The sequence below is a fragment of the Pristis pectinata genome, chromosome 6 (genome assembly GCF_009764475.1).
Source record: "Pristis pectinata isolate sPriPec2 chromosome 6, sPriPec2.1.pri, whole genome shotgun sequence".
Taxonomy (NCBI): Eukaryota; Metazoa; Chordata; class Chondrichthyes; order Rhinopristiformes; family Pristidae; genus Pristis; species Pristis pectinata.
Genome location: NC_067410.1, coordinates 25,990,796 through 26,005,189, shown reverse-complemented (window position 1 = coordinate 26,005,189; position 14,394 = coordinate 25,990,796). Strand labels below are relative to the sequence as shown.

The 14,394-nt window shown below is 37.6% G+C and overlaps 2 protein-coding genes across 4 annotated transcripts in view; one reads left to right on the top strand and one right to left on the bottom strand.

Annotated features, from left to right (window-relative positions):
• Positions 1–7,010, top strand: part of LOC127571776 (uncharacterized) — a 34,613-nt gene extending 27,603 nt beyond the window's left edge. For all 3 annotated transcript variants that reach the window (XM_052018473.1, XM_052018474.1, XM_052018472.1), the window contains 3 exons: positions 247–350; positions 1,960–2,118; positions 6,591–7,010. In XM_052018473.1, coding sequence (XP_051874433.1) covers positions 247–350; positions 1,960–2,118; positions 6,591–6,963 — 636 coding nt within the window. In that variant the 3' untranslated portion in view covers positions 6,964–7,010. The remainder of the gene's footprint in view (positions 1–246; positions 351–1,959; positions 2,119–6,590) is intronic.
• A 2,230-nt stretch (positions 7,011–9,240) lies between these two features.
• slmapa (sarcolemma associated protein a) overlaps positions 9,241–14,394 on the bottom strand; it is a 157,362-nt gene continuing 152,208 nt past the window's right edge. The window contains 1 exon segment of the mRNA XM_052017577.1: positions 9,241–11,038. Within this exon segment, the coding sequence (XP_051873537.1) occupies positions 10,946–11,038 (93 nt within the window). The 3' untranslated portion in view covers positions 9,241–10,945.

The window sequence follows — 14,394 nt, the reverse complement described above, 5'->3', positions numbered from 1 at the left end:
GGACTGGCAAGAGCTCGTATTTATAGATCTCTAAAGCAAATAGCAGTAATATTTACACAGGAGAAAATGAATGGAAATCTAAATAGTGGATTACAACAACCACAAAATCCTGCTCACACAAATAAAACAAAACAAAGTTCTGGTAAAGCTGCTGGAATATTAAATCATTGTGAACAGATGTTATTAATTAATTTTCCTCTTGAATCCTTTCTTGTTATTATATCACTGACAATATAAATCTAACAGCTGACATGGGGAATGGCGGTGAACTCCATATTGTGGCCTTTTCTGTGCTTATTGGGATATGGAGCTGCAGGTGGATTTATTCTCTTTGATTGCAGCAAAAGAAGGTAAGAAAATAGTTCTCAGGTCATAATACCTTTTCCAGAACATTATTTGTATCTAAGGGGGTTTGTAAGAAAATTCGGGAGATGACTTTGTTTCAAGTTCATTAAGACGAAAGTGGCAACAGGACAGCATAAATAGCTACCCCTGGTGGTGTTTGACAATCTATGCAATCTCTGGTCAGACACGCTGAGGGGGTAACAGGAGAATTTGGGTTTTGCACATGTTCAGTTATTTAAATTGCTACTGAGTTTAACTGAGATGAATTCAGAATAACAATCTGTATTGGAAACAGTTCTTTTTTTTTAATAAAAGTTCTGTCTGGGAGTTGGTAAGCTGTTGGTTCAAAGAGCTTATTAACATTCAGTGACTACTGCAAAGCCTCATTATGGGAATATTTTAGTTTTACTTTATCCTACACCAGGACAGCCTGCAAGATCTTTTTTTTCCTTGGACAGTTCCCCAAAAATTCTTCATCCACTACCTCAAGCTCACCTTTGAATTCTAGTTTTAAAATTAGCCTGCCTTTCTGCAGAATATGCCTTGCTCTCATTCTAGTCAAACTCCTGCATCCTCTCTTAACTATTATATACCATTACATAGATGACTCTGTCAGTGCATCTTTTATTTCCAACACAGATGTAGAGAATTTCATTGTGTTGTCCAGTATCTACCAATTCCTTATTTTCCAATAGTTCATCTAACCATTGTCTTATTTCTTGGGCACCACTCTCCCCATTTATGTAGATGAACTTTCCACTGACATTTATTAAAAGCCCACTGACTACTACAATTATCTTGGTATTTCTTTGTACCCCACATCCGAGATTCTGTTCTTTCCACTCTAACATTACCAGCTTCCATACTAGAGCATGTGAAAAAAATTGTATTTCTCAGCAGAGGATTGCCCTCACAATGTGAAACTGAGGACTAGTGGTGTCCCAAACTACTAGCCCTCCCCTCACAGAATCACTCCTTCTCCACACTTTGTAAGTGACCAGATTCCACATTTACCAGATTATTTTCCAATCCCACTACCTCCCCTAATTCCCCAATGGACGGTTTCTTGTGTGACACCTTTATTCTCTGGCCATACCACTTACTTTTTCTCTGGAATCTTGCTGTGCAAATGCAGGAAATTCAACATCTGGCCATTCCCTTTTTCCACACTAATACCTAGACTTCAAAATATTCTACTGGATGATACAGCAATTATGTACACCTCTTTTAAACTAATATACCATTTCCTCTATATTGCTGATGTGATCACTCTGCTCTCCACAAGTTGAGGCAATTTCCTTATCACACCCCCATCCCTTTCTTCAATTCTTTACATTGACTGTTCTGACCAACAAGCTTCATTTGAAACGTTAATACATCTTTCAATAGATGCCAACTATTTTCTCATTTCTTCAAGCATATCACTGCAGTTTTATGTGTTTATTCTTCTTGTACATGTAAGAATAGGGCTTTGTTTACAGAAACAAGGAATTGTGATTGTATGTACAGTATATAGCACACCAAAATAATACGTGCACATTCATTGGAGAATGAGCGTTTTCTAATGTAACTGTATCATTGTTTTCTACTAAAGGCTCTTTTTCATCTTCTTAGAAAGTTGAACGCTCTCTTGGAGAGACAGACTGCCAAATCGGAAAGGGAAAAGACGCCAGTAGGAATCCGTAGGAGAAGAAGCAAAATAGCATGTCGCCATGGCAACCAGCATATTTCTCATTTTTCTAATTATCCAGCAGTGATCAATGGCTCCCTTAGGTTCGTCTTACAACAAATGAGGGTGCAAAATATCTGTTTTCCCCAATTCTTCATATTTTTACAGACCACACACACTATACTAAAACTATTATCCAAAAATTGAGACTTTTCTTTCCCAGATGGAAGTACTCTATATGAAATAAATATTAACAATGTTATCTAATGGAGCCTTAACATGAATCAGCTGAGAGGTCTTTAACTTTCACGGTTTTTCCTAAATAGTACCCAACTCACCATATTCTGTTAGCTCTTTTTTGTTGTTTTGAAGCAACATCTTATCTGTACCCAATCACATATCTTATATGGGCATTATTTCCACTTTCAATTTTTCATGTTTAAAGTCCCCTGTTTCTCTTCTAAAACTTCCAAATAAGGCACGCAGTTTATGTTTCAGGAAATGGGGACTACTAGCTTGGCCAACATTTATTATTGACTCCTGTGATACACTGGCTACACCAAATGTAAAATTCATATATCTTGACTTGACCAAGTGCAATTGCATATTCATGTCTGTGCTGCTTTGGAAACATATTGGATTATTTAAGTATTTAAATCTATTTTTACATTTCTCACTTCTATTTTAGAAACTGTATAAGGCATTAATCAGTATTAACTGCTGTTACTGGAATATTCATTATCCTTCTGGGACATTTCCATCTCTTGTATTACTTGATTCCTGTTTGTTGTACTTGACCTCTTGGTTCTTCAAATCACATCCAAGTTCCCTGCTTCTCACTTCAGGGTTTAGGGACGGCAGTGATATTGGAAGGGCTTACGGATGGCAGCGATATTGTAAGGGTTTAGGGACGGCAGCGATATTGGAAGGGTTTAGGGATGGCAGTGATATTGGAAGGGTTTAGGGACGGCAGCGACATTGGAAGGGTTTAGGGACGGCAGCGACATTGGAAGGGTTTAGGGACGGCAGCGATATTGGAAGGGTTTACGGATGGCAGCGATATTGGAAGGGTTTATGGACGGCAGCGATATTGGAAGGGTTTAGGGATGGCAGCGATATTGGAAGGGTTTACGGATGGCAGTGATATTGGAAGCATTTAGGGACGGCAGTGATATTGGAAGGGTTTAGGGATGGCAGTGATATTGGAAGTGATGAAGGGATGGCAGCGATATTGGAAGGGTTTACAGATGGCGGCGATATTGGAAGTGATGAAGGGATGGCAGCGATATTGGAAGGGTTTACGGATGGCAGCGATATTGGAAGTGATGAAGGGATGGCAGCGATATTGGAAGGATTTACGGATGGCAGCGATATTGGAAGTGATGAAGGGATGGCAGCGATATTGGAAGAGTTTACGGATGGCAGCGATATTGGAAGGGTTTACGGATGGCAGCGATATTGGAAGTGATGAAGGGATGGCTAAGATTTTTAGAAGGTTTTAGGGCAAATGCTTTAAAACATAGATGAAGTCTGCGCACTAGAGGAGGAACAGGAAGATCAGAGAATGCAAGCATGGGAGCATCAGATAGTGAGAACTGTGGAAGCGTGGAGGTAGGTAGTTGTGGATTTGCTACTGAGAACAAGTATTTTAATTTAAATATGTTAGGGGAAAGTGTGGATATAAAATTGTGGGCTTATTATACAATACAAATTATCAGAGGTTTTGGTAAAATACTTTACCAAAAGCTTTCCTAACATTCATGTAAATTATACCTACTTGATTGCTCAAGTCCATTTGTCTGTGACTTTAAACTAGGCTTGAATATTTCCTAAATATTCTGTTTTTCTAAATGAGCAATGAGTCTTGGAATTTTTTTCATATTTTCCCCACCTTCAATATTTCACTAAGCAATCTGTAGCTCCCTAAATTATGCAAAATTATTTTTTTTAAGTAGATGTTGTATATTACACAAGTCAGACATATCCATGTCCTTCTACATTCTAGAAGCTATCTCAGCTGGTTTGATTTCCACAAAATCCCTAAAAGTATAATTTAAAATTTTAAAGTGATTATTAATGACAATAAATATACAGTGCATGCAAAAGTTTGGGCACCCCTGGTCAAAATTTCTGTTACTGTGAATAGCTAAGCGAGTAAAAGATAACCTGATTTCCAAAAGGCATAAAGTTAAGGATGACACATTTCTTTAATATTTTAAGCAAGATTACTTCTTTATTTCCATCTTTTACAGTTTCAAAATAACAAAAAAGGAAAAGGGCCCGAAGCAAAAGTTTGGGCACCCTGCATGGTCAGTACTTAGTAACACCCCCTTTGGCAAGTATCACAGCTTGTAAATGCTTTCTGTAGCCAGCTAAGGGTCTTTCAATTCTTGTTTGGGGGACTTTTGCCCATTCTTCCTTGCAAAAGGCTTCTAGTTCTGCAAGATTCTTGGGCCGTCTTGCATGCACTGCTCTTTTGAGGTCTATCCACAGATTTTCGATGATGTTTAGGTCGTGGGACTGTGAGGGCCATGGCAAAACCTTCAGCTTGTGCCTCTTGAGGTAGTCCACTGTGGATTTTGAGGTGTGTTTAGGATCGTTATCCTGTTGTAGAAGCCATCCTCTTTTCATCTTCAACTTTTTTACAGACAGTGTGATGTTTGCTTCCACAATTTGCTGGTAATTAATTGAATATATTCTTCCCTCTACCAGTGAAATGTTCCCCATGCCACTGGCTGCAACACAAGCCCAAAGCATAATCAATCCACCCCCATGCTTAACAGTTGGAGAGGTGTTCTTTTCATGAAATTCTGCACCCTTTTTTCTCCAAACATACTTTTGCTCATTGTGGCCAAAAAGTTCTATTTTAACTTCATCAGTCCACAGGACTTGTTTCCAAAATACTTCAGGCTTGTTTAGATGTTCCTTTGCAAACTTCTGACGCTGAATTTTGTGGTGAGGACACAGGAAAGGTTTTCTTCTGATGACTCTTCCATGAAGGTCATACTTGTGCAGGTGTCGCTGCACAGTAGAACAATACTCCACCACTCCAGAGTCTGCTAAGTCTTCCTGAAAATTTTTTGCAGTCAAACGGCGGTTTTGATTTCCCTTTCTGGAGGTTTGAGGAGTCAGGCTATTTATAAAGCTTTGAAATTTGCATCACCTGGCCTTACCTAACAATGACTGTGAACAAGCCATAGCCCTAACAAAGTAATGAAGGTCTGAGACCTTGGTAAAAGTTATCTGAGAGCTCAAATCTCTTGGGGTGCCCAAACTTTTGCATGGTGCTCCTTTCCTTTTTTCACTCTAAAATTGTACAAAACAAAAATAATACACTAATCTTGCTTAAAATGTTGAAAAGAATGTTTCATCTTTAACTTTATGACTTTTGGAGATCAGGTCATCTTCTACTCACTTAGCTATTCACAGTAACAGAAATTTTGACCAGGGGTGCCCAAACTTTTGCATGCCACTGTAAGTGGCAATGATAAATCTTCCTCTACATATTTACATTTTTTTTGAAAGGATTTACAGATTCTGGGACCTGCAATAGCCTGAACAGGCCCAGAGCAGCTCCGTCTTGTAATGTGACACCCCTTTGATCAAATTAGCATGGGAATTCCTACTGCAGCACTACCTACAGACTACAAACCAGACCACTAATTGCAAACACTTCCTCTGTAAATATTTATCAGCACTTTTCAATGGAGGCAAAATATTAACCTAGAATTCCATGAAGGCTGTCAATAAATGGCATCCACCATTAATTAGACTTGCCTCTGTCCATTTATCTTGTACGAGATTGTGCACTGGATACATTCAAAGTAAATGGCATTGCAATCTGTGTGGACTGGGCAGAAAAAGCTGGAAACACTCAGCAGGGCAGGCAGCATCTGCAAAAGGAGAAACAGAATCTTTGACCTGAAACATCAAGTCTGTTTCTCTTTCCACAGGTGCTGCCTGACCTGCTGAGTATTTATTTTAATTTTAGACTTTCAGCATGTCTGATTTTCATTTGTTAGTTACACTGTGTCTCTTGATTCAGACTGAAGGATTGTTAAATGATCAATACATTGTTTGAACCAGGAAATGTAACCTAGAATAGTGTTAGAAGAATGTTAGATCAGGTACAGAAAAAGAAAGAGGGAAAATGAAATATTGGATTAAGAAACAAAAAAATTGGATATACAAAGAAAAAATTCATAGCTGAATGAATGAGAATCCTCACTTGTAATACTTAATTTTCAGTGAGAAAGAGATGCTTTGGCAATAATGTATTGTAGTGTGATTTCCACATAAGGAACACGGAGAACCATTAATCCCAATACTTAGTTGTGGAGTTATAACATGTATTTAAAGTTCATTCTGTTTTATAAAAAAAAGTGATAGGATTAATTTCAGTGTTTCCAAGAATATCAATATTTCAAGAGTATATCATACCTAATATCGAAACTTCATATTTGGATAAGCAGTTAATATACATTACAAATAGGTCATTGATACTGAAAACATTCTATACCAGGCATTTGTGGATGTTTGTATGCCTTTAAGTAATTTTTCTATCTCTTTGCAAAAGTTGTACCTGTTTGGATCATGTTTCGGAAGATCACACTGCCTCAACACCCAGAGCTGAAGCATCTCGGAGCCACCCATCAACTGTTTTCTGGACAGAACAGGACCTTTTGAATCTTGAACACATGGATTTAGCTGTTACCGAATATACTCAGCGAAGGCCACAATCTGCCTACTCCAATATTTATGTGTCACAGGAAGGAGAAGAGGTTGTGGACAGTGAAACAGAATGGAATACACTTCATGAGAATATGGATTTTGGAATATCAGAACAAGAGATAGACCATTATTTTAGCAGTATTTCGAGAAGACATAACTTTCGCCAGAGCATTCTACCATTTCGCCCATTTACAGTCATGAATGAAACCAGGGTATAAATTAAAATGGAAACATGAACTTGAAGAGCTAAAATGTTTGGATTATAATTTTCTTTCTCATTGGATACCATATATAATAAATATATTCCATCAGAAATGAACATTAATTTCTGATAATTATCAAAATAAGTTTGAATACCATTCAAAGTCTTATGTTTAACATAAATCTAATTAGCTTTTGTTACATATACAAACAATCTTTAGGAAAGCCAGGGACATAAAATGCATTGATGGCTCACTGCCTGCCAGATCATTATAGGAACTCCCTTGCAGTTACAATTACCAGAATTAGCACAAAGAGTACTTGCATGATGGCCATAGGAGTCTACTTAGCAGCTAAACGTTTCAACTGCATTTCACTGCCACACTTCCTAAGCTACTTTAATAGAACAGTAATCAAACTCTGATTTTGAACAATGGTGTTTTAGTAAGTGCCTCTTTTCCCCCTCACTTTATGCACCAGTACTTGCTACAGCAGACAGAACAAAGGACATTAGTGGCTCAGCTTCCCATGAAGTGTGAAGGTATTGATAAAATGTAAAATGTTTAAATACAGAATATTGTTTGGTTTTGACAAGTAATAAATTTAAATGTCTCAAGTTAAATAGTAATACTATTTGCACGTAAAAACATTCAATTTCTCACATGCAAGTACTTTATTCCTGTCAACATCAACCTCAGGTTATTAGTTTATAATGCCATAATCTCTTCTGAATTACAGCACATTTCAATACTCCATTCATGCTGACACCTATCAGCGATTTATGTCAGTCTGAACCGTTTTGAGTGCCTACACAATTCCTTCTTGATAAACAAGTCCTCCCTTCTAGGTAACATGGCCTTTATCTATCTCCTAACCAAATCCCTTAAATAAACAAATTAGCAGGGACACAGCACAGTGATTAATTTAATCTTGGGGGTGGAGAGTGAGGTTATACAGTCAATTCTGTGGGTAAGGCTAGTCTTTTTATTGCTGTTTTTCAAAGCGGTACAAAACATGGAGTGTCAGTTTCCTTGTACGAAATTTTAGTTCTAAATTGGTTCACTCTTGTGCTGGTTTGGCTGATTTTGAGCCAACACAACCATGTGGAAATTTTACTCCATCATATTTAATAATTTCCTTTTCCTCCCCCACCTCCATGAACCAATAGAGACATAATCAGCATAAAGATAGAAGATTGTAGTTGTCATTGATCCCAGGCCCAGGACATAGTTGCAAGAGTTCCTCAGGATGGGGTCTAACAGCTGTATGTTGAACCAAAGGCAAAATGTTATAGAGGATAGAAATCTGAAATAAAAGCAGAAATTACTGGAAACATTTAGAAGGTTAGGCAGGATATGTGAAAAGAGAATAGAGTTAACGTTTCTGGTCAATGCTGAGCATTTCCACCATTTTCTATTTTTGTTATTGTATTGCTCCATCAGTAACCTTCCATGCATCACAAGGTCAGAAGCTGGATGATGTTTGCATAGTGCTCAGTTACATTTGCAACTCTTCAGATAATGAAGCCATCCACATCCTCATGCAGGAAGACCTAGGAACATTTAGCCATGGACTGATACATAACTTTTGTAGCACACAACTGCAAGCCAATGACCATCTTCAGCACATCCTTCTGATATTCAATAAGATTACCATTATCAAAATCCTCACAATTATCTTTCTGGGATCACCACTAACAAGAGGCTCAGCTGGACCTGATGCATAAATGGAAATGATGTGGTGAATGACTCAGCACCCTTTCTGTCTCCAAAGCCTTCTCCCAAAATCAGAAGTCAGAATTACAATATTCCCTTTTTGCTTGAATGAGTCCAGATTGAAGAATTTTCAAGAAATTTGGCACATTCAGGAAAAAGCAGCCTTCTTGATTGGCACCAACTCACCAGAAAGGTTATCTGTGTACCATCTGCAGTAATTCACCAAGGCTTCTTCAACAGTACCTTCTAAATCTACAACATCTATCACTTATAATGGCAAAGGCAGAGGAAAAATTACTGTTGCATTTTCCCTCCAAGTCACACATCATCCTGGCTTGAAAATATACCTTCAGCCCTTTACCATCACTGCATCAAACTCCTGGAACTCAACTTTACCAGAAGGGATTCACCATTGATTTCTTAAGGAGAGCTAGAATTGGGCATTAAATATTGTTCTTTATAATAACACCCATATGCTATGCAAGAATACAAGAAAGGCTATTGCATTCTGAAAACCATATTTTTGACAGCTATGCAACTATGTATCTTCTCTTAACAATAAACTCAAATGCACAAAGGGAGAGCAAACTTTATTTTATTAAATCATGCACATCACATATGTTAGTGCAAATACTTTAATTTGTACTCCAGAAATTCTACTTTACTTTTCAACCTTTTTTACAAAATAGATTTAAAACAATTATTTAACTTTAAAAAATTCATTTCTGCAATTCAGCATATCAGAACAATATTTGCAAACAACCTATGTACAGGAGGTACCAAGGACCACTGGCATGAGAGTGTGTGTACGTGTATGTGCAGTTGAGGTGGAATATCATAGCTTAATAGTCATTTAAACATTTGCTCAGACTAACAAACTTTAGAGCAGATTTGTTTGTTTCCACACAGACAAGTGTTTCTTTCCCCCACAACCATTTAAACAAAAAATTCCCAAGATGAAAGGGACACCTAATAAACCCTGCACTCACCCTCAACGTGCTTAAGATAAATTATATAGCAGATTTGTCAATATGTTCTTGAAGATCTACTTTTTGTCAAGAATATTTTAAACAAGCTGTACTTTAAAGTGTTCTTTTTCATCTGATTGACTACCGTGTCTTGTACCAATATTTGTAATTGCATTGTACAACTGCACCAACATTCTGTGGTTGAAAATGTATACATTGAATTAGTTTTAAAATAAGGCAATATCCAACTCATTCTGGCTAAGATTCATGAAAAAATTAAGGTGATGATCCATTTTCTCCTGTAATTTGCTTCAAAACAAAGTGCTTGCTGGTGTGACTCCTATAGTGAACATATCAGCTGTCTGAAAGACAGTTGAAGGTCTGTCCTGGGAATGTAGTGATTAAGGCAGTAGCATTACACTGCTTTATGATTGCAGATTTGAGTCCCAGTTGTGGCTAACATCTAAGCAAAAAGCTTACTTCTGTGCATCAAAAATATTTCAGTCAGCCTCTAACATAGATATCCCCATTCCTAGGGAAAACAAACAAACATTCATTCTTTTTTACCCAAAGATACACAGCTTCCCACCAACTGATGCACAGAGGAGCATGGATGATACTGCAGAAGGGTCTGTGGTCCACTTACCTTCACTGGGTTAAACATCAATTCAGATGGTTATCAATAGTAATAACAATTAAATGGGAGGGAGAAAAATTAAGAGTAACTCGTGCTTTTTACATGTATAATGCAAGTTACTGCTGCTTCTTCACACTCTTCAGTAAACTGGAGATTTAGGAACTATTGGGAGATGTTGAAATCCCATTACATTTAATTCTTGAAACTTAACAGCATCGTAGGTAAATCAAACTGATGGCAGGTTAACCATTTCTGCCCCATAGTAATCATTCTTTTGGGCCAATGTGCATCAGCAGGTGGAATTGTACCATAGTAGCTAAAGAAAACAGCAGAACCCAGAAGTGAGACCAAATTGAATTCCACATTTCTTTAAATTTTGGTACCAAGAAGCCCTGTTTAGGCCACCACAACTCTTTACATAATCCCAAAGAAGTCATTTTAAAATAATGGAAAACTGCAAATAAAACATTATCTAGAGTAGAATCCAGTCACGATTTTTATTCTCTCTATATACAATTACATTTTATACAGTTCAAGCAAAGACCCTACTGTCGTACTTTGAAACAGCTGTGTTTTGTTAGAGGTAAAAAGGATGGAAACAGATCTGCTTGCCCCTGTGGTAAAAGAAAGCCAATGTCAATGGGGAGACATTCTGTAGTTCGAGACATATCACGCAGTTTCAGGGCGAGGCCCTATTCAATGCTGGGTATAACACTACGACTGTCACAGCAACCAGCACTGCCATCACTGGCATCCACTTGAAAAATCCACCCTGCAAATAGCAATTGAAACAAATGTCAAGTTTACTATTTATGGACCATGGTTTTCTGAATGGATAAAATAGCAGTTTGGGGTAAAACAAGTTTAAGTCCAGAACTTATACTGTGCAGATGCACACCTCTAATATAAGATGCCTACACATCACTCTTCATTATCAAAATTTTTCAAAATGTGTGTTTGATCACTAGTAACAATATTTCAAATGAGAAAATAATTCATAATGCTCAGAGCATGATCACCTAACTGCATTTTATAGCTTATCTAAAGTCTCATTAGCCAAGTAAGATATATGAAACAATGTATAGGGTTTATTCCTACATCTCATGTCCACTACACTCCACTCTTCCATCTTTATTTCTCAACTTTTCTTAAACATCAGGGATGAGATAATTTTGCTCACCTGAATGCTTATATTAGAAACACATACTGAAATAAGGACAGATAAATCAAGGAATACTTAAATCAAGTGTTATCCCAAGCTGCTGTACCATGATGATCTTCCAGTATAAACAGTACAAAACTATTCAGCATTTGGCAGGTAATAGTCATGCTAGACTGGCATTAGTGGCATGTTAGAGCAAAACATTGGAAAACAGGTAATAAAACACAGATTTTATACTTAAAACATAAATATTAAGTAAATAAAGCACAATGAGGTCTACGAACAGTTAACACGAATTAAGATCCTGAAAGCAAGTTATTAGCAAGTTAAAATTGCATACGACTGTTCATGCATCTTGTAAAGGAATACAAGTTACTAGGGGAACACACAGACATAAACCGTAGCTGTGTACCTTGATCTACCATAGGTGACCGGACCACCAGTACAGGAAAGCCAGGATTAGGGCGACGCCTAGAGCAGGGATAGGTTGCAATATGGTGGAAGGCTGAGGGAGGGAAGGGATATTCACAGTCACTGTGTGCGAAGCAGCAGAATGCACAGTGGAGACTTTCAGGGAACATATAGGTGGGATATAAACTTTACTGTGCCAAAGTGATGTACAGTGCAAGAAAACACAGCTCTCAAATGGATTTGAAAATGTTGTGAAACATTGTGTTGCAAAATCTTTTACCATTTTTTTCTTCAGGTCAGGCCTAGGTCCAAATTCATTAGTTTATGTTGTCCTGAATGTACCTTTGGTTGATGGAAAACATTTCCTGACTCTTTTTAAATTATAATTAATGGGATACATGGAAATTATTTTTAATTTCTAACACTTTTTAATCTTCAATCAGCTATTAACTAACTAATTGTGAATTAACAATTATTTTACTACCTTATATATAACTTTCTAAACATGAAATGATAATAGCTGTTTAATCCAATGGAAGTTATCTATACTGATTTTAAGTCACTTAAGCATGTTCCTTCATTAAAGCTGTGACTACTCTTCAAATACACTTCATTAAAGTACAGTGTGTGGTCATGTTACAAGAGCAAGTTATTTAACTGCTGGTAATATGCTGGCAAACCTGTTCCCAGTCAAGCACAGATAGTCCGTTCATAGCATTTATCGATATAGTGACTCCTACATCCCAAGACCAATCATTCTCCTGGGTTAGTATTAAATGGTTCAGCACAGCAACAGGCCATTGCCAATTAAAGCTGTACCACCATACTGTCTACATGAACCATCCAGTGGAATCAAACTTTCCCATGGACTCTCCAGTTCCTTTAACATTTCTCACTTCCAAAGTAATTTTTGAGCACAATTTTAAAAGTAACTTCATATTTGCAGAGGAGGCCAAAGGAAAACCGGGAAGGTCAAGGATGTAAGAGAGATGCAAAGAGCCTGCTTAATATAGTGATAGAATCTTATTATTCTTTTTGGATCTGCTTCTTGTCCAGCAGCTGGTCAAACTGACAATGAGACTGGTATTCAGGAGTGAAAGTTACAGGCAGGTTGCTGCAGTTGGAGGCCCTCAGAAATGATCCTTAGTACTTGTAATGGGAGAGGATTAGCCATCAAGGCAAAAGAGGTGGGGGCCAAGGGGTCAGTGTGTGGAGAGGACATCAGGGTTTGGAAAGATCAGCAATAATGAGGAGAGGGTGATTGGCAACAAAATGTTCTCCTTAAGGTCAATATCTGGTTGACAAGGTGTCCTGGAAAGGCACATACCTCGTTGAGCTATCAGCTCCTGCTTCCCTTTTGTTGTTGTGTTACTTGACTTCAGAGAAACTTAGTTATCCAGTGGATTTTAAAATGGGCTCCCAATTACACTGAGGGAGCCCTATTCAATATGTTTCTCAACGGCAGGACACTCAACATCCACTATATGACGTTGAAAAAAAACAGCAACAAATTTGTGCATGGTTGGTTGGTGTTGCACTTCACGCATTTGATGGATTAACTCTTTCCTCTCCTCTTCACTGGGGGTGTGGACTCTATTTTAGCAGCACTTTGTAGCACAGAATTCTCCTTTCTGATGCTGTGTAAAAACTTGTTTTCTAAATTTTAAATGTGCAATAGGAATGAGGTGCACATCTGGGACAGGTGGAAATTTATGAAAGTTGGGATCCTTAGATACAAATGGAACTAAAATAACATTTTAATTGGTGTCAATGGCTGTTCTGCAACCTGAAGAGCTTCCTTGCCATGTCATACAAAAATTCATAGATTCCCTGCCCCATACTTACACTCTCTTCTATCCTGCAACACTTGGCCATTTGACTCTGCATGTTCTTCCCAACTGAAGGTTAAAATAGTAGTTACCTTCTCTATTGCTGGTGGGCAGAAATTTATTGGCCAAGCTGGTATAGAAACCTCTTCCAAAATAAAATCAATCCCAATCACTACCAGAAATCAATGATTCATTTTAATATTTTAAGCCTGTTTTCTGCCTTACAATCAAAGGAAGTAACGTGTTCCGAGTCCCTATTTTACCCTTCACTGATTCTGATTTATATTGCCTCCAGTCCTACATTCCGAATGATCAGAGTGGATGATGCTGATAACAACTAATTAGGGTGAAAAATGCAGGTTTTCTTAATGAAAAGCCAACAGTATAACAGTTAGTTGAAACACTGTTGCCTTAACTTATACAAGTCAATAACATTACAGTACACCAATTTAGTAGAAGTTCTGAGTGAGTGCTGAGTGAATTTCCTGTGTGTGGGAATGCTTTCATGGTACTGAAAAAGATATTGCCAAAAATAGCTGCCTTGTTGGCTCAAGATACTCGACGAACAAGGACAGATTACAAACGTTGTTTTACTACAGAGAACAAACAAGCATACACATATATAAAAATAAAATTGGGATCAGCCAATAGGCATTTCTGTCCCTACATTCTTTTGTTCTAATCTCTACTGCATTACTGACAAGTGACCTTGGTTGTTAGGGATCA